Source organism: Abramis brama (genome assembly GCF_963993115.1).
Source record: "Abramis brama genome assembly, chromosome: 16".
In the NCBI taxonomy this organism is placed as follows: Eukaryota; Metazoa; Chordata; class Actinopteri; order Cypriniformes; family Leuciscidae; genus Abramis; species Abramis brama.
This window is the reverse complement of record NC_139978.1, coordinates 32,969,270-32,993,869: the sequence shown is the minus strand read 5'-3', so window position 1 is coordinate 32,993,869 and position 24,600 is coordinate 32,969,270. Positions and strand designations below refer to the sequence as shown.

Genomic DNA, 24,600 nt, shown 5'->3' with positions numbered 1-24,600 from the left:
CGTCTGAAACAGCACAGGGGTTTCATGAGGAGCAATAACAGCAGTTTTCTGCAGGTTTTAGTTCTGCCGGGTCACATGTCAGCTTACCAGCGAGACTGCACCTCTTGGTGAGGCCGCTGCTGTCATTCGCAGCGTCTTTACTTCCCTTTGTGTATGGGACATCATCTGAAACACAAAATGATTAAATCAATTCTGATAAAAAATTACAAATGCATTTTACTCAATTATCAGACGTGGACTGATCGTTTTCTTAAAAACATTTAGATCTGAATTCAACCTCAAGTCAACATGAAACAGCATTTGCAAACCATTTTACTTTTTTTTTTAGTGAAGCAGGATATACAACACGAAAATCATATGTAAACGTGTTCTTCTTGTAAGTCCTATCCTGTGTTTTTGTTATTGAGAACCCTGTTTCACTTGGAAAGATCCATTATGGAAGCATGGGTTGTGAAAACGGTGTCACTTTAAGTGACTTTAACTCGCATGTCTGATAATATACGTCAGAATTGTTCTCTTCATTGTTTGCCAACCCTGGAAAGTTGAAACTGTTGGACTATACACAACTGCTCAAAAGTTTGGGGTTAGTAGAATTCATGTTTTTGAAACACGTCTATTCTGCTGCATTTATTTGATCAAAAATATAGTCATTTTGTGAAATATTATTACAACTTATAATAACCGTTTTCTATTTTAATATGTTTTGAAATGTAATTTATTAATGTTATGCAAAGCTGAATTTTCAGCATCATTACTCCAGTCTTCAGTGTCACATGATCCTTCATCCTAATATGCTGATTTGCTGCTCATGAAACATTTCTGAATATTATCAATGTTGAAAACAGTTGTGCTGCTTCATATTTTTGTAGAAACCGTGATAACAGTTTTTTCAGGCTTTTTTGATGAATAGAAAGTTCAAAGAAAAGCATTTATTTGAAATATATTTTTTTTGTAACATTATAAATGCCTTTACTGTCACTTTTGATCAATTTAATGCATCCTTGTTGAATAAAAGTATTACTTTCTTAAAAATATATATATATCCTGACCCTCAAATTCTGAATGTAATGTATTAGCAGGGATTCATTCATATTTGTTTTTAAACCATGAAGCTTCCCAATCCATGAAACGTTAGATGCCTGGTCGAAATTGATAAGAATAAGAACTTGATGAAGAGACTACTTGTGTGCTAGTCGATGAATAAAGGTCAGTCAATCCCAACATGCTAGTCCAACCTGAGCGTTAACAACCCATACATCTCCATTTGGTCAGTAAAGATGTTCAGCTGTCCTTTTGGCCAAAAGGCTAAAGAAACCAACATCACACAGCCTGTTTGTTTAAGAGGTCATGCTCAAGACATCACACCACTGCTTTAACAGTCAATCACACATCTATGAGTATTCAAAATCAGCAGTTCTTATATAACTGAGACACACAGCATCAGCTCTGAGAGTCACAGCAGAGTAAAACTGTCATTATGGGTCAGGATAACTCAATTTTCCAAGTCTATTAAAACTCTGAAACTAATTTGGAGCAAGCCACTCCGACGGCCCTGGTTGTGTTGACACCAATCCTGATGTAGGTTAAACGGATGATGTTCTAACAATGCAAATGGAAGCTCAGGGCTTATTTTCAGAGTTGGGCTTTTATTTATAGAGTCCACAGCGGCCCCAGTTGTCACTCCTCGCTCAGCTCTGAACATGCTTTTCCAGAAGCAGGGCTGGAGCTGAGAACCACACGGCCCAGGATCAAACTAATACATGTGTGGGCCTCCTCTACCCTGGCCCAATATGTAGACAACTGCATCGAGAACCATAGTGGACCCTACAGGGCCCGGGACGACAACCTGCAGAACAAAAGATCCACTGGCAAAAATTACATTCTTAATGGTCTGATTTCAAGTAAAGTGAATGATGAATAGAATTTATTTTTTTGCTGTATGTGAAGAACCCAAACTTAAGCTTACATGAACATAAAAAAACAAAAATACTGTTGTTTTGGACATGTACTAGTACCATGCTACTCTTTGAAGAACCTTGGAGTATAATGTAAATAAGATGGTATATGAATGTGGTAATCATTCAGGTCCATGGCAAGTACCATAAAATATCAATTGATACCAATGATACCATGTACATTTTTGAAAGGGTAATCTAGATACCTTAAGAAGCTGGGTGTAAAAATAATTCACAAACTAACTAAATAATTAAATTTTCATTTTGTAAAAGTTTGGGGTCAGTAGGATTTTTGTGTGTGTGTGTGGTGTGTGTGTGTTATTTTAGAATTTAAAAGAAATTAATACTTTTATTTCACAAGGATGCATTAAATTGATCAAAAGTGACAGTAAAGACATTCATAATGTTTCAAAAGACTTCAATTTCAAATAAATGCTGTTCTTTTGAACTTTCTATTTATCAAAAAAAATGTATCATGGTTTCCACAAACATTTAGCAGCACAACTGTCTTCAACAGTGATATTAATAAGAATAATTAGCATAGCTATAAAAATTATTTCTGAAGGACCATGTGAGTAATGATGCTCAAAATTCAGCTTTGAATCACAGGAATAAATTACATTTTAAAACATTCAAATAGAAAACAGTTATTTTTATATTGTAATAATGTTTCACAATTTTACAGTTTTATATTATATGTTTGATCAAATAAATGCAGCCTTGGTAAGCATAAGTGAATTCCTTCAAAAACATTAAACAATCTTACCGACCCCAATTTAATATATACAACAAATAAAATGAAAAATAAAGGATTTGGAAAAAATGATCAACATGACTCACCACTATTGTTGCGACCCTCTCTCCTAAAGCCACACAGCATCATGGGAATATCACGATTCCATTCTGCCAACAACAGTTTACAAACTAACTAAATTGACCAAATTGACCATGGAAATTAACACATTAACATTTCCAATTAGGCCACATTACATGTGTAACTTCAGTTAGGATTCCTTAGATATACTCATACAGGAAGAATCTTCTTTGGAAAGCAATGAAACAGTGGTCCAGAGGAAGACTAGATGAATCCATTCAGCGTAGAAGATTCAGATCTCAGATGGTTTTATCTATAGCTGATCCTGTTGCACAGATCCTGTTACAAATCATTTAGAATTCCACAATTTTTCCATGAAAATGTGCAGATCATCTGAATCTCAGCAAAGTAAACGCGAGCGACTGTAAGAGTGTAATGCACGAATGAGTGACTGAAAAAAGTGTGTTGCATAGGTGGATCTGGATTATTCCTGAGATATTCCAGTGTCACTCCAATTTGCTCTTTCCAAACAGCATAACGTGGTTATAACGATTGCCAATCCGCACATGCAACCAGTCTCGTCAGTCAGTCATCCATAAAACACATGTGATCCACTCGCTCGCACAGACTCAGTCCTGGGTTTCTGAAGCAGATGGTAGTTCATCCAGAGATGACAGCGCTGCAGTATGGGAATGTATCCGAACGCTCCAGTGCTTCACACAGCTCATCCCCGGACAGAACAAACACTCGCTCCTTCTCTCCTTTCTGCCACTCCTCCCTCACTTCTTGAGCAATTCTTACTGTTCACACGGGCTCTTCCTTCCTGCACTGACCTATTAATCATCTCCGTTCACACACAAAGAGTCTTGCCCGAGAGGATCTTCCTACCAGCAATCACACAAATATTAAAAGCACAGCCAAACCCTGTCACTACAGTAACTCTCTCAGCCCACACGTGCCTCACGCACAAACACTTCCTCCTCCCTTTCTGTCTGTCTCTCTCTCACGTGCCCTTTTCCCTTCATTTAAGCTGAGCATCTAGTGTTAAAACAGCACTTGCAACATTTTACCATGGTAAATGTGGGTTAAGAATCCTGACAAAGATGTATCACGGTTTCCAAAAAACATTAAGCAGCACAACTGTTTACAATATTGCTAATAATCAGAAATGTTTCTTGAGCATCAAATCATCATATTAGAATGATTTCTGAAGGATCATGTGACACTGAAGACCGGAGTAATGATGCTGAAAAATCAGCTTTGCATCTCACAGGTATAAATTACATTTTAAAATATATTCAAAGTTATTTGAAATTACAATAATATTTCACAATATTACTGTTTTTACTGTATTTTTACAATATTTATTTTTTGATCAAATAAATTCAGCCAAGGTGAGCAGAAGAGACATTTAAGAGCTCATCATAGTGTGAAACATTGAAACATTTTACCATTGTAACTGTGGTCAAACCACCGTAATCAAAAACAAAATGATGTACCAAATGGATATGCCACTTTGATATATAAGATATGATATACAGATATTAGATATGCATATAATATTTGATGTATATGATATATTCATGTACAACATAGTATTTATTTAGTACTGATTCAATGAATTTAACACCATGATGCATATCAAAAATCATTTTGATATTTATTTCACACAATTCAATTCAATGTTTCAGAGTACCATAGTTTTAACATCTGAAATATCACTATACCATGGTACCATTATAATTTCTTCTAAGGGTATTAATAATTGGTTTATGGAACTTTGATATACATCAAAGCACCATCTGATACCGTCACTATATCTGCCTACGTTTACAGTGCTTTTGAATCTATTGTACTTCAAAAAAATACCATGTTATTTGAAAAAGTGCTAGTGCCATGTTTTGCATGCTTAATATGTGAATATTATGGCTTATTAAGCGGCTCTCTGGAATACTTGATTCTGTTTGGTCCATGGTGGCATTCTGACATGAAATAATTGTATTAACTTTTAATTTGTAAATAACTGTTGTCATATTTAACTGACATGCAGCATATAATTGCCATAGTGGTCCTCTCTTTCTTCTCACATAAAAAACATTTTTTCAAGACAAATCAATATTTCATGACATTTTCAACATTTTTTGCTGCCACAAAATAAAGGATAAAAGATCCTGAACAGGGTTGATTTAGCAATAATGACTGAACATGATCCCTTTTCCCCTTACTTAAATGGCATCAGACTTCAGAATCAAACTTACACATCATATTCCCTTATGTTGTTATTTTGTTAAAAACTGGCTCCTACTATATTATGCAAAGAAAGAAAGCACGCCATGAAGTAACAAACCAAAAGCAAGTCTATGTGAAATCTGTCTCAAATTTCATTTTTTGGGGTTGGTCAGTGTATTTTGTCTTGACAGCCGCATGTGTCTGTGAGAGAAGACGAACACCTGTTTCACCCATCAACACATTCCACACATTCTTCTCTTTATAAGACTGAAATAAGTTTCTTCCCCAACAACAGATGACACACTATCTATAACACACTATCTATAACACATACTAAACATTCAACAAGTCACACTGACAATCGAATCTAACGGGAAGGGACTTTGTATTCTGCAGTTTAACATCAGTTGTGCTCAATAAGTTTGGGGTTTGTAATTTTTTTCTTTCTTTTTTAAAAGAAATTAATACTTTTATTCAGCAAGGATGTGTTAAATTGATAATAAAGACGTTTTGTTATATGGTTAGAAAAGGTTTCTATTTTGAATAAATGCTGTTTTTGCTTTTTATTCATCAATGAATCCTGAAAAAAGTATCACAGGTTAAAAAAAAATATTAAGCAGTACAACTGTTGTACCAAGCCAACTGAGTATCAAATCAGCATATTAGAATGATTTCTGAGGGATCATGTGACACTGAAGACTGGCGTAATGATGCTGAAAATTCAGCTTTGATCACAGGAATAAATTATATTTTAAAGTACACTGAAATAGATCAACCAGCATAAGTGACTTCTTTCAAAATCATAAAAAATAGAAATGTTAATTTTATTTACATATAAATATGTATTTATTTATTTTCCAAATAATTTATACTCTGTTATCTAATGTGGTGACAAGAATGTGGTAAAAGTGTTCAAATATTTTGGGGTTACTGTAAGCATGCAGAGTATTTCAAGTCATTTTACACTCTACAGCCCTCATGTGGCCGAACGTTGTTTTGCAGGTCACATCAGCTGATATAGGACAACATTCATAGTGCATTCATTTCTCAGGCCAACACACACACACACACACAAACAATTACAGACACAATGACTTCAGCATGACTCAATGCATACAGCACCAACCTACACATTCACCCTTTACCTGTACAAACATCACCACACACCCACTCAAACGTAAAGGTCACACACCTTATTCACATTCTCTAACATGTCTTACCTTTAACCCTTCCTCTGATAACTCCAATACGACATCGCAAAGAAAACGAGAACATCTTCCTTTTCCCTTTGACTCCTCCATCCAGTCCTTTCTTCACAGTCCCCAGAGTCAGGACCCCATCCGGGAGCAGTTTAGGATTTACCGAACAACTAACATGCCACATGGCTCCTCTTTCCTTCTCCTCTTGCCCGTACCACACGGATCTTCAACGGAGTCTTTGCTTTGGGTCTCTTCCTCTCTTATCTTCCTCCTCTACCCTCTCTCTTCATCCTGGAAGAGCTCTTCATTCATTCTCTGTGGGAAATCCTGTGGCTTACTCAGATTTGAGGGTTTCAGAGAAACACGGCTGATCTCATTTCAACCTCTTCAAAGTCATGTCATGAAAATCTGGGTATGACTTAATAACAAATCCAGTTAAATATAGTGGGCAGGGCTGGTAACGGTGCTGGGGTGCGAGTGTGTTTGTTGGCTGCTCAGAGATGAGACAGATGGACTGAAGCGGCCTGCTACAGAGACACAGGCTGTCTGAACCACAGGAGGGCAACACACTACAGTACCAAAAACTACTATGGTAGTAGTACCTTGTTTTGTTTATAGATGTTTAAATACCATGGTATTTGTACGGTAACCATAAAGGTGGGAAGACTGGGGCAAGCTGTCACATGAAAAAAAGTTCTATATCCCAGTCAAATGTCCAATTACTTAATCATTTTTGTTATATTCTACAAAACAAAATTTCCAATATCATCACGTTATATTACCGCTCAATGGGCAAATAAAACCACATTAGCAAATGTAAAAAATGTATGGTAGATTTTAACCAAAAAGGTGAGACAAGAGTATTTTAATAAGACAGGCCAGGTTGGCATATGGTGTAACTTTATATAGCCTACATAATTAATAAAATATGTTAGCCAAAACGGTTTGATAAATGTATTTTTATGTTATCTTTTTCTTTTTTTAATCTTACCAATTTTTGCTATTTCATAAATCATTATGTGCTTCATAATTGTCTTGCTGTTTAGGCTAACTGTACCTAGTAAATATTTGAATGGCAGGTTCAATAGTGACAATTTACGCCATAATGTGGAATAATCCAAAGAAATCCAAATACATCTTTCTGTTTTACCTTTCCTTGCAATTCAATGATTATTTATTATCTCCTGAATAAAGAAATTCTGCTTCAAAAATAAACCCACCGAAAAATATTCAAGTGTGAAAAGTGTGACAACTAGCCCCGGTCAGTATCAAGACTACCACGGATTTACCATCTGATACCTCACTGTATCGTAGTGTATCATGTTTCTAAATGCAGCGACTAAGTAAAGTTTACTAAGTAAACTGTACTTTAGGATTTTCTTTCCGCCTCCTCGATATCTTCAATAACAATAACAGCAGGTGGATTGGTGGATTTAGTTCATGCAGAGCGTCAGTATGAACTACGGAGCCTATAATAACGGGACATTGTGATGTGAAAAATAATATCAGATGGGAGGAAAAATTATATCTCAATGCAACTGTGTTCCCAGGAGCAATTAACTTGCATTCGCTCTCAAAACTTTTGCTTGTTTTGCGAAGCTGAATCAAAGTTTCACACAACTAAATCGAAACCACGACGCTCTTGTGACATGCGCTACGACTCCAATATAACGTTAGCAAGGAGGTTTACTACTTTTTATATACAATTAACGACTGTGTAGTCTGAGCAATGGCCTATTGTTGACCTCTGGGACACTTTATGAGGGAATTAAGGAAATAACACGATCACATGATTGTGTAAAGGAAACGGTTAAACATTTCAGGAACTCTAGCTATTTCTAACTGCGGTTTCAAAATGGAGAACCCGATCGTGAGGTAAGATTTAAAAAGTCTTCGTAATCAATATTTATATTGTTTCGGTTTTCAAAAGTGCACAAACTGACTTCATTAAACTTACTCTGAAGTGGCTATGGAGCAAATTACGGCACAGTTAACCCGGTTTATGGATCACCAGCAGTAGCAGGTAAGTTAAGATTTTGTTGTGATTTTCACGCATTCTTAGATTTCCATTCCACACGACAACACCCCATTCACTGCATACAAGTAACCTTATTACGGCAGCGCCATCTTTACGTGAAGGAAAGCGAGGATCTGAGGGATCATAAACATAACGTTACATAGGCTACATCATCTCAGTGGATTGTACTCTTATTTGAACTGTTTTCTAACTGTTCTGCTGACGAAAAACTGCAAAAAATATTTCCAAGCAATTTCAGCAGACAAAAAACTCCGGACAATATAAGCTGTGGACAATTAAGTGATCTAGGAGCTTTTTACTGCGGACGCCATTGAAAACACGGTACGTACAAGTTCGTACGTCTATCCCTCAGAGCTTCGCTTTCATTTATAACGTAATAAGTTACGCTTCCGTAATGACGCTCCTCTGACTACATTTTAAGACAGAAATATTACCATGGTAACAAGAGTTTCCGCTTAAAGCCACTCATGGTTTTCAAAACAACCCCAAATGTTTACGTAAATGTGTCGCTTCGTGCACTGTTCCATAAAAACATTTAAACTTATAGTATGTCTTACTAGTATGCGATATTCCTTACAAAATGCACCATGGTAATGAAAGCATCCGCGTTTAGAAAGTTTTTGTAAAATTTTACAAAACATGTTGTTACCATGGTAAAGTCCCATGTTAATATGGTACTCCGAAAAATACCATGGTACTACAATGTAGCTACTTACCACTATGGTAAATGTAAACAACAACAACAAAAAATGTTAGTTAGTTTTATGACACTTTTTGTTTAGTATATAAAATACAAGTCATCTCATATACCATGTACTACCACTGTATCTTTATTGAGACTGTAAAATCATAATTCATAAAATAAATATTCAAAACAGTATAACGTTTAGTTAGTGTAGGAAACTCAGAAGTGAAGACCAGGAGACATGGGGTGCTTCTCATTTCTTATTTGTGCATCCTCATTTCCTTTCTTCGCTTCCTTTCCTCATTTCCTTTCTTCGCTTCCTTTCCTCATTTCCTTTCCTCGCGTCTTAGCTCCTCCTCCTGTAGGATACGGGGGAAGGCTGCAAGGAAAGAAAAGGAGGACAAAGGAATCTAATGAAAGCTTTTTTATACATTGGAATACTTGATAACTCGAGCGTCACTTCACAGCGTCAACAGCAGCGCGCAAAGGATCTGCCCTTATGTTGTTGAAGTTTGTTTATTTAAGAAATTCATAATAAATATTAATAAAGCAAGATACCCTGTTGAAATATGTGAGATGTGTGGTTTATTAGGGATGCACCGATCCGATACTCAGTATCGGTATCGGCTCAGATACTGCCATTTTTGCCGGATCGGGTATCGGTCAGACAAGGCCGATCCAAATCCGATATTGTGCGTATAGAATGTCTCAATTTTATAGTAGGCTATATATAAAAGAATTGATATTTTTGATTTTTGTTATCTTGTTTTTCATGAATGTATTTTACAACAATACAAAGAGCAATGTGTAAAGTTTTACCAGATTTAGTGTTACACTTATTGTCTCTAATTTGTTCCCCACTAAACTTTTTTTTTTCACAAACTGTTCAGATTTTATACAATTATTATTGTGGCCTCGTGATTTTTTTAGACTAAATCTTACTGCTGAATTATCCACTAATCTAGTTTATAATATCATTTATGTCAGATTATGATAATATATTTTTTGTTGTTGTTGTTTTTCTTTTTTTCAGTTCTTATTATCATTTCAACACAGAGTTATAGAAATTCTACTTGATAAAAAAAAAAACTGCGCTGGTATCGGTATCGGATTGGTATCGGTCGATACTTAGAATTTTTGGTATCGGATCGACTCTGAAAAAATGGTATCGGTGCATTCCTATGGTTTATATAGACTGCAAAGGTAAAGTATAAATTAAAATTTTTGTGACCGATGTGAAGGGGGAGGAGAATTGATACGTGGTCGATACAAGTCGATAAAACTCTTCCGCATAGGATACACCCGTGTATCCTCGCTCATGACTCCTCAGGAAGCCTCCTCACTCCTCCATCCTCTCGGTGCAATTAGAGAATTGAGATGTCCTTCAGGATGGCTGAGCTCGATCGGTTTCCGGGTCAAAGGATGGAGGACGGAGGAGAGAGGAGACGAGGAGGGATATTGAGTGGTTGTATCTTCAGCAGGAGGAGTCTTTATTGAGAACGAGCTGTTGGTAGCTGAAGTCATCCAGTCTAACTAAAGGCTGAATACAATACAAGACTTTTATTCAGATTTTAAAAGTTGTGTAGTGTATTCCAGCCTTAAGGAAATTATACATTTTAGTTTATATAGATTTTAGGAGGCAGTGCTTAGAAATGGACACAAAGCATATGGGCGACAACCTTAAACAAAGCTTGCTAATTAAGTATGCGGGTATAGGAACCCGCCCCAGACTCTATGTTACCATTCCTAATCCAATCAGCATAACTATTCAAAGAATGGGACAGAGCAGAGGGGCAATAGTCTCAGTATTCTGACTCATTTGAATTAAAATAAAGAAAACAGGACTGGCAGGAACCTCTTGCTAAAATCTTTTCTTAACAGAATCATTCATCTGATGTTATCATATTTATCTTAAATGTAAATACAATATACTTCCCCTTAGTTGTTCATGTGATGTTATGTAAGGATGTAGAATCAGCAGATCTTAAACAGGTTCTTAAATTTGTGACCACAGTTTTATTGTAGAAACAACTAATTAAAAGAGTGAAAACATTGTTAAACAAGTGTATACTGTGTAGTATTACAAAAAGTATGGTATTCTTTGACATACCCTTTTATTGTGATTATAGCACTTGCACAAAAAAACATTACTATTGTTGGAAACATTACTATTTTTAATGTTTTTGAAAGAAGTTTCTTCTGTTCATCAAGCCTGCGTTTATTTGATCAAAAATACAGAAATATTGTGATATATTATTACAATTTAAAATAATTGGTTTTCAATTTATTATACTTTAAATTATCATTTATTTCTGTGATGCAAAGCTGAATTTTCAGCATCATTACTCCAGTCTTCAGTGTCACATGCGACATCCAGTCTATCACATGATCCTTTAGAAATCATTCTAATATTCTGATTTATTATGAGTGTTGGAAACAGTTCTGCTGCCTAATATATTTGATGAATAAAAGGTTAAAAAGAACTGCATTTAATAAAATATTTATAAATCTTCTTTACTATCACTTTTTATCAATTTAACACATCCTTGCTGAATAAAAGTATTGATTTATTTCAAAAAAAGAAAGAAAAAAGAATTACTGACCCCAAATTACTGACCAGTAGTGTATATTGTTGTTACAAAAGATTTCTATTTTTAAAACATTTGCTTCTTTTTTTAATTATTATATATATATTTTTTTTTTTTACTTTTTATTCATCAAAGTATCCTAAAAAAGTATCAGGATGATGAAAAAATATTAAGCAGCAGAACTGTTTCCAACTTTGATAATGAATCATCATATTAGAATGATTTCTAAAGGATCATGTGATAGACTGGAGTAATGATCCTGAAAATTCAGCTTTGCATCACAGAAATAAATGATAATTTAAAGTATATTAAATTGAAAACCAATTATTTTAAATTGTAATAATATATCACAATGTTACTTTTTTCTGTATTTTTGATAAAATAAATGCAGGCTTGATGAGCAGAAGAAACTTCTTTCAAAAACATTAAAAATAGTAATGTTTCCAAAATTTTGGCCTGTACTGTATATGTAATATGGTAGTACCATGATATACTTAGAAGTGCTCTGCTGTAATACATAAATACTGTGGAATATAAATTTCAGTACAACTGTATATCAAAGTACCAGGGTTTTACTATCTGATACCATCATTATGGTACAGTTCCCAACGCTTGTCACAACTAGCCTACTGAGTCTCTCAGTTTACAGTCCAATAATCCACCCACTCCTCCATTCAACACCATCCAATAGCAGCCGCTCTCAGACGTAAACCATGCATTCCTGTCCCATAAGTAGTAGCCTACACAAGCCCTGCTCCCATAGGCATTAGTCCACACACTACTCACCTCGAGAAAAACACTGACTTCAGGAATCTTTCAAGGTCTAAAAAGTAAGTCCCTAACGATTGTTTGATGCAGACTTCCATAACATTTTCAATTGCTTATTTGGCTAAGCAACTGAAAACTATTAATAACTGGCTATTTATAGACTTTTTACAAAGATATTTCAGCACAGGCCAATGTGATTGACCAATCAGAATCAAATATTTCAGAAAGCTGTGAAATAGAAAAAAATAAATGTTTAAATATGTAGTGACATTTGTTACAGAATTGTATCAGTGGTTAATAAATGCCTTTTTTTTGTGTGCTACTTCCCTAACCGGTTTGTTTGAATGTCATTCAGCCATGGCAGCCCCACCCGGACCTTCCGCTCCTCCTGCAAACATGTTCGATACAGTCCCTGGATATGAAGGAACAATGGCTGGCGGAGGAGGTAATACCTGTCAACACTCCCGTTTTTCCCAGGTTTCTCCCGTTTTTTTAACCCTATCTCCCGGACCCCTCCCGGGAAACTAACGTAATTTGCATGGCCCAAACTCCTTTTCGGACCAATATGTTTGTCTAATGTTGACCAGTTGTCAGATCTTGTATTAAATGCATTATATTCACACAATCCACACACCATGTACAATTTCAACCCGTTTGTCACCTCAACCTGGCAACCTCATAACCCAGTTGCGCAGTCGCGGAAAGTTTAACCCGAAAGCGAGCCGATAGACATATATGGCATGAAGGCGGTGTCCCCGCAAAGAAACCAAGTAGCCTACAGTTGTAAAAATAATATATTTAACACGTGCAGTAGCCTACATTTAACAGCATGAGCCTACCTCTTAAATGTGCGCATGCTCATATCGTGCATTCAAGTCATGTCGGAAATATAGTATGTAAGAGTTTAACACACAACGTCAAAAATCGTAATTAAAAGTAGAAAACTCTTTCTGAATTGGAGGCATATCAGTGAGATTCAATGTATGCAGCGTTAAATTTGTGAATTAACAAATGAATTAAATCTACTTTTTTTATTTACAAGTTGCATGTACAAAATAACATAGTATTGTACAATTACAGAAGCCTACAATAGAATATATAACGATTTAATTTAGAGCACCTTCATAAACTGAAAAACATATAAAAGCAAAAACAAATCCACTGCGCATTCTTTAATTCATAATTTTGTAGGCTATAAATGATGCTTCACGACATCACGATAAAAAGACTAGCATGTTTTAAAAAAAAATCGGTCCTCCACGACGGGTTCCGTCTCGAGTGTGTGTGTGTGTGTGTGTGTGTGTGCGCGAGTGAGTGAGTGAGTGAGCGAGCGAGACTGAGTGTGGGTGTGAGTGAGTGAGCGAGAGTGTGTGTGTGTGTGTGCGCGCGAGTGAGTGAGTGTGTGTGTGTGTATGTATGAGTGTGTGTATATATGTGTGCGAGTGAGTGAATGTGTGCGTGTGAGACGGCACGCGATGACAGGTCGGAATGCAACGTGTTTCTTGTCCACGACTTGATGACAAGATTTTAGGAGTCAAAATCGTGTAATCTGACACAGTGACTATGGTAACAGACAAAAAAAAAAATCGTGTAATCTGAACCAGGCATTAAATGCACCAATAGACCTTGTAGTGTTCAGAGCACCAAAACTCATGAATAGGCCCCTAGTTTTGTTACTGATGTGTCTCTCTTTTCACAGGTGGGTATCTTCCTCCTCCAATGCCAACTGTACCGATGCCTGTGCCTGAACAAGCCCCCAGCCCACCAGACTGGCAGTAAGAGCTTTTTCTTTACACAGAAAACACACACTGCACTCAATGAATCTTTAACACTGTACATGCACCCACCTACGATATGCAATCATCGTACAAAGATGGGAATTGTTAATTTCTCACCGTTTGGGTGTCCCTTATCTTTGGGGTTCTCAAACTAGGTCTGCATTATTCATTGAAATAAAACCAAAATGCAAAGGCTGTGATTTATTTAAACAAAAATTTGTGTTGTTTCAATAATATTGTTTCAGAGTGAAGCACGGCACTCACTGTGTTCATTTGCACTCTGTACCTTCCCATACTTGTAATGTTGTTTTTGTTTTTGTTTTACATTGATGTATTACAATTGTATTGTTTAATTTAATTGTATAGTTTAATATTTTCATTTAGTAATAATAAGTAATAATTTATAAAAATAAGGATTATTATTATTTTATATTTATATAAACATAATTTATAATTAATTTAAATAAATATTATGATATTATGTAATTAATCAAATCTATAATATAAGGCCAAATTGTGTAGCCCTACAAACAAGCACAGCTAACCTTTTTTAACTAAACAAAATTGTACATTTTTATTGCAATTTTTATCAGAAAAATCAAAAATGTTTTCCAAATTGTGCAGCTCTGTTAAACTGAAAGATTTCTCAAGATTATTTATTTACTATAGATAGACCTATATATAGATCCAATTTTGAATAATAATGCATTCAAAATTATTGAAGTAATTATGTTTTTTAATAGTTGAGTTTTGACAGTACAGTAACAATAAATAAAAAATACTTCAGCAAACAACACGTTTTTATAACATCACACTTTTCCTCTCAGACAATATAAATGGGTAATTGTACTTGAATATATATATAAATATATATGCTTGTACACTCCCTCTCAAGGAGATCCTCATATTTGGTTCTTGGCATCAAACAGTTTGAAAGCTTTATCTAGCACATTTGCTGATTCATCTTGTTGTTAGCTCATTAGTGTGCACTTTGACCTGAAGTGGGTGTGTCAGCTTTGAAAAACAACAAAAAAGTGTCATGCTGGCTGGGGTCTTCCAGGACCAAGTTTGACAAATATTGTACAACACACCCTGTTGAACATGTGCAAAGGTCACCCACATATTGATCTTTTCTCATTGATATCAGTATACCTTCCATCTCAGAGGAGAGAGCGCGTGAAGCTTTTGCAAAGTACGTCTCCAGCAAGTGCTGCTATAGTTCTGGCCCCGTCAAAGATGGAGTTATTACCAACATGGAGTCCTTTAACACCTACAGGGTGAGACCTACAATAAATCATCTTCATTATGAGCATCTTTTTCTTAGTCCAGTATGAGGAGTAGAAAAGTACGGAGCCTCTAAAGGGACATGGTGATGGAATAAATATGAGATGGGAGGACAAAATAGATTTCATTGCTTTTGCTTCCAAAAAAATTGCGTTCCCCAAAGAAACTTTGCATTCGCTCACAAAGAACACAAATTTTTGCAAGCAAATGCAAAGTTTTTTCTGGGAACCAGTAGCGGAGATAGCGTGGGTGCTTGGGTGCGACCGCCCCAGGGCCCTGTGCCAATTAGGGGCCCTTCAAACGCTGCCGATCTTGCGTCACTGGACAGGATCGGTGTTCTTCATGATAGCATTCTTTAAGCGCAAGACGCGAGAGAACACGTCTGCATGCCCGCTGTTTTCTGTGCTGCGCACTCAAAAAGCACGAAAAGAGCCGCCTCTCATATAGTGCACAGACACATACACAATTATATCTCACAATTATCCTTCTAGTTCATTTATAGCATCAAATAAACATGAATAAACATTAGAAGAATTGTTGTTTCAACCACGGAAATTCAACCTTTTTTCAAGTTCAAGTATCCCCGTAAACAGTTGGCTTTGTCTTAAATGGTTGAGAAAGAAAAACAGTAAGCCTATGTCTATTGAATCAGTTCACTGACAGCATATACTCGCTGCTACCATTAATGTTGATCAAAGAACAACAAAGAAAAAGAAAATCACTCACTGAACTTTTCTAACTTTAATTAGCTTAATATTTTATTTGCCTGTTGTTCGGTGATGACTGCTCCAACTGCAACATGAGTCTGTGCATGCGACCTTGAGATGCGTTCCCTGTCAAACATAATTTATCCTTATTTTTGTAATTTTGTTAAACATTTTTTCTGGATTTCTTGATCTTTATATGATTTTTTATTTTATTTTTTAATTATTCGTATGCTATTCGTTTTTATACAATTTGTTCTGCAGAAGAAAAAAATGAACTATCCTGTTAATTTAGAATAGCAGAGATAGCCCATCCAATTTAATAATAATAATAATAATAATAATAATATAATCAAGTAGCCTAGCCTAGGCCCATTTTATTTTGGTTTGCAGGCTAATAAAAGTTAATCAGACAAACAAACGGTAGAAGTAACTTTATCCGTTTCTGAATATTAATTTAAATGTTGCACATAATAAATAGGCCTAATCAAAAAGCACAAACATGATCATTGTAATTAAAATAAAAATTTTGTTATATCGCAAATGTATGAAGAAATTGCGTTGCTTTGAATAGGCTATCTCATGCACGGGTTCAGAGTTTACAAAGTTGGCAGCTCCGTTACAGTAGGCTATATTTTCTATATTGGGAGCATCTGAATGTGCAGAATCTGTTCGTGGTGCTGAAACATTTTTACTTGACTGGCAAACTGTTTTCTTTGTTCGTCAATACTAACTTGTCAAAAAATGTGGCTTTTCTTTGTGTTTTATTTAACATATAAGCTTAATTGGCTCAACAAGTTACACATTATTACATATGCATTCATCAGATATTTTACATTTTTTAACGGTTTTAATTTTAAAATGACTTGGTAGCAGAGGGCCCCATGATGAAGCTCCGCCCCCACTGTACTGAGAGTCTAGCTCCGCCCCTGCTGGGAACGCAAAAGCATTGACGTATCATTTTTCCTCCCATCTTATATTTTTTTCCTTCAGCATGTCCTTTTAGGTGCTCCGTTATTATGCATTATTTTGACATGCATAATGTTAATGTGATTTGTGGTTGATGGAACAAAATGTTGCTCTGGATGGTTTATTCAGATGTGTCTGCTTATTCTGTTCTCAGTATCGTTTGGAGACCTTCATGGAGTCCAGATCTACTGAATGGAGTCAGGAGCCGTATGCAGGTACCCAGAAGTCATACTGGGCCTGTTTGCACTTTATGCATCTTTTGGCTCCATTTACACTTGGTCACATAAATTTGTCTCCACAAAAAGGGATGTACGATGTAAATCCGATCTCACATATGTAAATCTAACGGAGTTCATCTCCATGTTGATGCAAATGATGCAAACTAGGCAATGCAATTTTTCTGCATTTGATGTGGCTCATAAACAACAAAGCTCAATTTCTCTGACAAAAAGATTCATTGGGTCACATTATAAAAATTTCAATTGGCCTTTTTTAAGCTCATATACCTCAGTGCTGTAATACCTCATCAGACATGGCTCTTGGGAATTTACTAACTGTTTCATTCTCACTGTTCTTCTCTCCCAGGGCAGCCTGTGGATGCTGGAGTTCAACCTGCTCCTGGACCGTGGCAGATTGCAGCTCAACCACCGGCCTTCTTTCAAGAGCACAAGCAGACCATTAGAGTGCCCAACACTTCCTCAGTCAAGGTTTGAATCCCAAAAACATATTTTTTGAGATGTGAACAGGCTGCACATCACTGAAAACACTAAAAACGCTCATTAATTTTACCAACAAGTGGAAATTTGTGTGTGACTGGCTGCCGGCACGATTTTACGTCAACCAGTCTTGAGCGCGAGCTGAATGTATTCATGAGAATTAACTCTTTTAACGATGAGTTTAACATGCTCGTAACGAGGATCATATATAGATCATACATGTGCGGAGCAAGCGCTTTTTTATGGACATATTTCATATACTCTAGAGCTCTAAACATGAACCAACACCGCGTATACACACATATTTAATCACATCTTATTCAAATGAAATGTATATGTGCAAATAAGGACAATTATTCAACTTTGCTGATAATGAACGCAATGACACAATGAATTATTCTGATACACTGAAGACACTGATGTAGACCGAAAATTCAAAGAACAATGGACAAAAAGTAACTATGCATTTATTCTTTCTGTGTTATACTAATCTGTCGTTTGTTCAGAGACCGTAGTGCTCGTAAATGTAATGAAAATATTATTAGACCTTTTAAATGTTCTTCCGTGTTTCTCCCCCTCGTTTTGGGAGTTTGTTGTCATATAGGGTTAGATTTTCAAAATGCATCAAGACGCCCTTAATTTTTTAGTTTTTTATAAACTCTTAGTTTTTTTTCCTCCGTGGTTATATTTTAATAATGATGTTTTATTGGTTGTTTTCTCCCATCTTCCACCGTCTACACTCCCACTTCCACAGCTTTACACGTCCATTTTTTTTATTAGACTTTTTCATTTCTAACGCCCGTTTCACACATACTCTGTTTGCAGTGCGTTTGCGGTGCGTATTTTTTTCCGTACCCATGTTAACAGGTTAGAGCTTTCACACTGCACGCGGTTGCAGTCCGTCGATCCGTTCCAGTTGCGGTGCGTATACAGCAGTGCAGCGATCGTTTCTGCACCGAGTCTATTTCTGCTGTGCTGCAAACGCTGAATTAAAGTGACAGCGCATGGTTCGTCGTCAAAATTAATACAGATTGACCTGAAAATGTAGCAATTTCATCATAAATGCATTTAATTAAATAAAATGTAGTAGCCTAATCTCACCATAAATGCATTCAGTTAAATACTACTATTTTTATTTTTCACAGTCATCTTTTTACTTTAAGACCGGGTCACCGGGGTAAAGCAAAGAAAACTATAATTTACCTCAACAATGCGACATAATGAACAGCACTCGTCTCATTCGTGGAGGTGGAAAAACAAGTTCTTTGTGACATGCAAGATTTATTGTATAAAGATTTAAATTATGCAAAAGGGTATGAGTCTGCTGTTTTTGTCAATTTTAAGTTTTAATTTAAAATGTATGCGATTTTAATATAAGTGCATGGTTAAATATTTTACCACTTGCTTGAGCAACTTAATATATAATTATATAGAAGTAATGCATTGAATAATACTTTGTTTAAATAGTTTAAACGTGAATACGTCTATTAAAGAGTGTATATGTGTACAAAGAGAATCGCAATGCTGACAAAAAACTTTTTTTTAAATAAAATTTGCTGATAACTTCTGGATTTGAAATACAAATAGTGCGTATGTGTTTGTGGTACAGTCGCGGATCAGTTACGCACTACAAACGCAGCATATGTGAAAGCACTTTAGCGCATGCTGCTCCTGCACCGCACATGCACTTCACACAGAGTATGTGTGAAACGGGCGTAAGGTGTGAATTACAACTTATAAACCTTTAAAGACAGACCCTACTATGAGCTACACGGTTGTTAATCAATGATAAATGCATTTGTTGAAGCCGTCAACTTGCATAATCATTATTTTTTAAATAATCATGATGATTAACAGCTCAATCCCTAGTGAAGAACTACATTAGTTATGATTCTGCAAAGAAATCTCCACCTATCAGAGAATCACAGCAAGCAAATCACACCTAATTACACTTAATTCTTTGTAATATTGTACAATAAACATAAAATATATTGTTTCTATATATAAAATCAACATCTTTAAATCAATGTTTTTATATGTATCCATCATCTTTTCATTTGATTAGGTTGTTCATAAAGCTTTATGGGATTGTAGTTCATTAAAGCCCCATTAAAGCCGTTAAGTTCACATTCTTGTGCTTTTTTAAAAATCCATGTGGGAAAAAATTTATGGGATGAATAATAATAAGCACAAGAGCTTTTTGGTAAACATCCCAGTAATGCTTATATTCTACCAGTCAGATCATATTTTACAGCATTAAATTCTGTTTGTACCCTAGAACTGTCACGTGTGTCTTGGAATGGGAAGAAACCCCTGTGACACCTGTACGGGAGCTGGAAACGTAAGTCAGTTTTAACTAGCACAGACCGAACCAGCTTCATGCCATTTGAACAATGAATTTCATTGTTCTCAAAGGTATTTTCACAGAAGAAAATATGCTAGATGCATAAAAGTATCCCTTTGTGTGGTGCCTGGAGAAGTTAAATTTTATTGAAAATGTGCACACAGTCCACAGAATGGTTTTCATTAAGTTTATATGACGTAAAATAGCAGTCTAACATATTAACTGTTTGTCCTCTACTGTTGTCCATGTGCAGAAAGTCTGTTGGGTGTGTAATGGTTCTGGTTTCCGCCAAACTGATGACCGCTGCACACACTGCAATGGGCGCGGACGTGAAAAGTAAGTCTTAATTTACTTACTTATATATATATATATACATACATACATGCATACATACAGACATATTAACATGCCTAAGACTTTTGCACAGTACTATATATATATATATGTAATTCTAGCTACTGTGATTTGAACTGAGTGTTTACATGTTGTCTGGTGTCTTTCAGCTGTAGTTCATGTAGCGGTAACGGCTCTCGCCAGTGTGACACCTGCCATGGAAAGAGACAACTGATCGTCTTCATCAACCTCAATGTTAAATGGTAAGAGCTACATGGTTTAAAGGGCACCTATTATGCAAGAATCACTTTTACATGGTGTTTGAACATTAATGTGTGTTGGCAGCATACCTGTCATCACTCCCGTTTTCCCCGGGAGTCTCCCGTATTTCACACCCATCTCCCGCCCCCCTCCCGTTTTGTTAGCTATTTCTCCCATGAAACTCCTGTAATTTGTATGGCCCAAACCTCGTTATATGAATGATCACATCAATATATTATTCCAAGGTTGTCCAGTTGCCAGATCTTGTATGAAACCCATCCTACTCGCGCAATCAACACATAATACAAATTTCAACCCATTTGTGAGCTCAACCTGGCAACCTACAACCCAGTTGCGCCGTCGATATCTGCACAGGTAGTAGACGCGGTGGTAAATATTTAACGCAGCATCCGTTTTTTCCGTCATCCTTTGGCTGGTGTTACATTATATGATGCGCTCTTATTCTTGCAGACCATTCAAGCCAAGACAAATTGAGCGCCATAATAGAGTTCTCTTTCGGCTTGAAGTTGACCGAACACTAACACACGAAATTATGCCAAAATGTCCGTTTTGACGTGTATCCTCATAAGAGCAGACTGAGCAATCTTAAATGAGTTAAATAAAGTCTTAAATGAAGGTAAAGAGAATGAGGCGCGTGTGAGTTCTGGTCAGAAGCGGCAGGTTTTAAAGGGACAGCAGTAAATAAAGCTTTCTGTCAGTAAAGTTAATCAAAAAACAAACGTAACAGAGAAAATCACTCTTGACTAAAGAACTTTTGTAACTTTAATAAGGATTAATCTATATATAATTTAAAATTTATGCTGTGCAAACTGTTTGATAACTTTATTCAATTTCTGTATATTTCCTACCTTTTAGACAAATATTTAAAATATACTGTCCTTATGTTGTTTCTACATTAATTTGGAGATTAACTGTGAAATTAGTACATTATAAAATATATTAAAAACATTTATTTTTTTAGTGGCTATTGTAATGTGATTCATTTTGAAGTCTAAATAGTATGTTTAAAAGAGCAGACTGAACAATCTTACATGAGTTAAATAAAGTCTTAAATGAAGGTAAAGAGTTGTGAGAGAATGAGGCGCGTGTGAGTTCTGGTCAGAAGCGGCAGGTTTTAAAGGGACAGCAGCAAATAAAGCTTTCTGTCAGTAAAGTTAATAAAAAAACAAACGTAACAGAGCAATCACTCTTGATTGTGATTGTGTGCTTCTGTTGCAGTTTGTCCTAGATTGACCCCTATTTTGGCTTAAAATGACTAGACTATAAGCGATTTAGGTGTTTTGTTGTTGGATGTAAGAATGAACATAGAAGTCGTCATTTACTCTAATTTTTACTCGAGGATGGATCTGTATTCTAGCTTACAGTCTCCGGAGCGATAGGCCTAACGTAACTGATCACGGCAGTAATGAAAGGGAGAGCGCACACTTTATTACAGTTCGTCAGAGTTGTTTTATGGATATAAAATTGACCAGTTTATTAAGCAAAACCCTTTACTTAGAAAACTGGGTGTATTCCACCATATTGCAGGTAATAGAAGTAAACCGTCTTTCTATAGTCTTTGGGTTAACTCCCTCATTGTTTGCTACAAACATAAATCATGCAGTTTGTTGTGGAGAGCTGTGCTGTTATTTTTCTAATCGATCATGCTCATGATTTGGGATCATTTCAGGAGCACTGAGAAGGATGATTTCGTAGCTCAAGATTTGAGTGGTCTACAAGTGGCAAAGCTGGAGAAGGTTTCAGGGAAGGAGCTCTTCAAAGACGCCCAGTACATGGTAAGCTCAGACTGTACATATAGTGAGCAGTAAAAAGAAAGAGCAAAAGAAAAGTTAATCAGATGTATGTATGTTTACTGTAGGTCTATCCTGTGATGGGCTTCCCAGACTTTTCTGTTGCACAAGCTTCTGAGCGCTTAGTAAGAGACCACCAGGTGAAATACGCCCAAACCTCCCGCATATTACAACAGGTACAGCTGTATTTGTGTGTTTGTGTGCTTCCAGACCTTTTGTATATTGTACTTTTTTTATTCATAATTTATGTTTTAGTACTAAAAATGTAATGCACAAACTTTACTGTATAATTATATTTGTTTGTAAATGGAGACATGCTTAATCTTGAATCTTGTCATTCTGTAATTTCATCTGTCCTGTTCCAGAGGCAGACCATTGAGCTCATTCCCATAACCAAAGTGAGCTACATGTGGAAAGGAAAATCCCATGTTTACTATGTGTATGGAAATGAGTTTGAAGTGAACGCTGATGACTATCCCGCGACCTGCTGCTGTTCTGTGATGTAACATCAAATACACCTGACCTGACATATGCAATATAAATACTGTATAGGCGTAATGTACACAAAACACAAAACAATGGGTCATTGATTACGTCAGTCCATGCAGTTATTTGTAACATTTTATACAGTATGTCATCATGTGATTCAATATGACCAAATGTGCATTACTAAACCTCTCTTAGATTAATACACTTTTTTATATCATAATAAATAATCACAATATAATAAACTGTGAGTTGAGAAAGAATCATGTCACCAAACATTTTTTTTTTACTGTGTAAGACTGGACATTGATCATTAAATAATTTTGATATGTAAATATTATATCTTACATTTTTGGTTCGCCTAAAAAAATATAAAATGTGACTGAAATTCATAATCGCACATTTTCATCTTAATTCTCTGTTCTAGTAGACATGCGCTCACACTTGCTTGAGAACAATGGAAATGTTACTGTGTGTAAGCTAAGAAGTGAAAGTAAAAAAGATGTTACACTATGATTGATCTGTTATTTTTTAATGGTTCCAAACATACTAAAATCAAACTTGAGAACTAATAATGTGCATGATTTAAAAAAAAAATCTTTGCAGACATTCACTATGGTTATAGAAACCTTTTTGCAGGGATTGTTTGCATGTGGTATGTTGGCCATACTGTTTAATGGAAAATGTGTTTAAAGGTGCATTGTGTAATATTTAGGATGATCTGTTGCCAGAAATGCAATATCATATACATAACTAGTCATTTTCAGTGGTGTATAAAGACTTTACTTCATAAACCGTTGTGTTTCTATCACCTTAGAATGAGCCATTTCTATCTACATTCACCGTGGAAACCTAACCTGTGGTTATATGGTCATAAAGGTCCTCATTGGTGATCTTGTACTAAATTTCCATTTAAAATGACCACAAACCAAAGCTGACGATGTACTGACATTTATTCATTTTTTAACTAAACCGCAACAACAAAAATGACAGCTATAGCTTTTCCATTATCAAATCAAATCAAATCAAGTATATTTGTATAGCGCTTTTCACAATACAGATTGTATCAAAGCAGCTTCACAGTATTAAAATAAAATAATACAACAAAGTTTGTTTCTAGTGGAATTTATTGATTGATAGAATAAAATTAAATATCCCCAACTGAGCAAGCCAAAGGCAACATTATATATAAATATTACACTGACTTAACACACTTTATTACAAAAATAAAATATTGTACATTTCTTTAAATTGTTTTCCTGTTTTATTAACTACCAACACATCATCACTATCCATTTCACTGCCATCATATGAAGAGTTCAGATCCAAAAGCCTCTATAAGTGCCATCTGAAATTTTCTTCTAGAATGATCATTTTTATGAAGCTTGTATATAAATGGCAATGCAAATTACCTATTAATTGCCATTTAAGTGAAATTACTGAACTTAAATATACGAGCTGGAAGAAAATTCTAGAAGAAAATGCCAGATGGCACTTAGAGGTTTTTGCATCTGAACTCTTCATATATTTTGTGGTATACAGTGGGTACGGAAAGTATTCAGACCCCCTTAAATTTTTCACTCTTTGTTATATTGCAGCCATTTGCTAAAATCATTTGTTCATTTTTTTTCCTAATGA

At 35.6% G+C, this 24,600-nt stretch overlaps 2 protein-coding genes across 9 annotated transcripts in view; one reads left to right on the top strand and one right to left on the bottom strand.

Moving 5' to 3' along the window:
• The window catches only part of grip2a (glutamate receptor interacting protein 2a), a 75,469-nt gene that overhangs the window by 27,238 nt on the left and 23,631 nt on the right, over positions 1 to 24,600 (bottom strand). For 3 of the 6 annotated variants that reach the window (XR_014603008.1, XM_084086980.1, XM_084086984.1), the window contains exons 1-2: positions 6,219 to 7,066; positions 88 to 165 (exon numbers count right to left, since the gene is read on the bottom strand). Coding sequence is in view for 5 of the 6 variants with exons in the window: in XM_084086980.1 (XP_083943106.1) it covers positions 88 to 165; positions 6,219 to 6,381 (241 nt within the window). In the remaining variant the exon portion in view is untranslated. Of the gene's footprint in view, positions 1 to 87; positions 166 to 2,795; positions 2,859 to 2,945; positions 4,232 to 6,218; positions 7,067 to 24,600 lie in introns of those variants that run through there. The other 3 variants (XM_084086981.1, XM_084086982.1, XM_084086983.1) reach the window with 3 other exon arrangements.
• LOC311066032 (protein SSUH2 homolog) lies at positions 7,203 to 23,478 on the top strand. Of its 3 annotated transcripts, XM_084086992.1 has the most exons (13): positions 7,203 to 8,072; positions 8,162 to 8,220; positions 12,632 to 12,721; positions 13,976 to 14,051; positions 15,202 to 15,331; positions 17,166 to 17,226; positions 17,597 to 17,718; positions 20,006 to 20,068; positions 20,325 to 20,407; positions 20,575 to 20,667; positions 22,356 to 22,461; positions 22,545 to 22,652; positions 22,842 to 23,478. In XM_084086992.1, exons 1-13 carry the CDS (start codon positions 8,053 to 8,055, stop codon positions 22,980 to 22,982), a joined length of 1,152 nt encoding a protein of 383 aa, XP_083943118.1. In that variant the 5' UTR covers positions 7,203 to 8,052; the 3' UTR covers positions 22,983 to 23,478. The 3 variants fall into 3 exon arrangements, with proteins under 3 accessions (XP_083943118.1, XP_083943119.1, XP_083943120.1); XM_084086993.1 differs by lacking the exons at positions 7,203 to 8,072; positions 8,162 to 8,220 and adding an exon at positions 8,283 to 8,556; XM_084086994.1 differs by lacking the exons at positions 7,203 to 8,072; positions 8,162 to 8,220 and adding an exon at positions 11,944 to 12,338.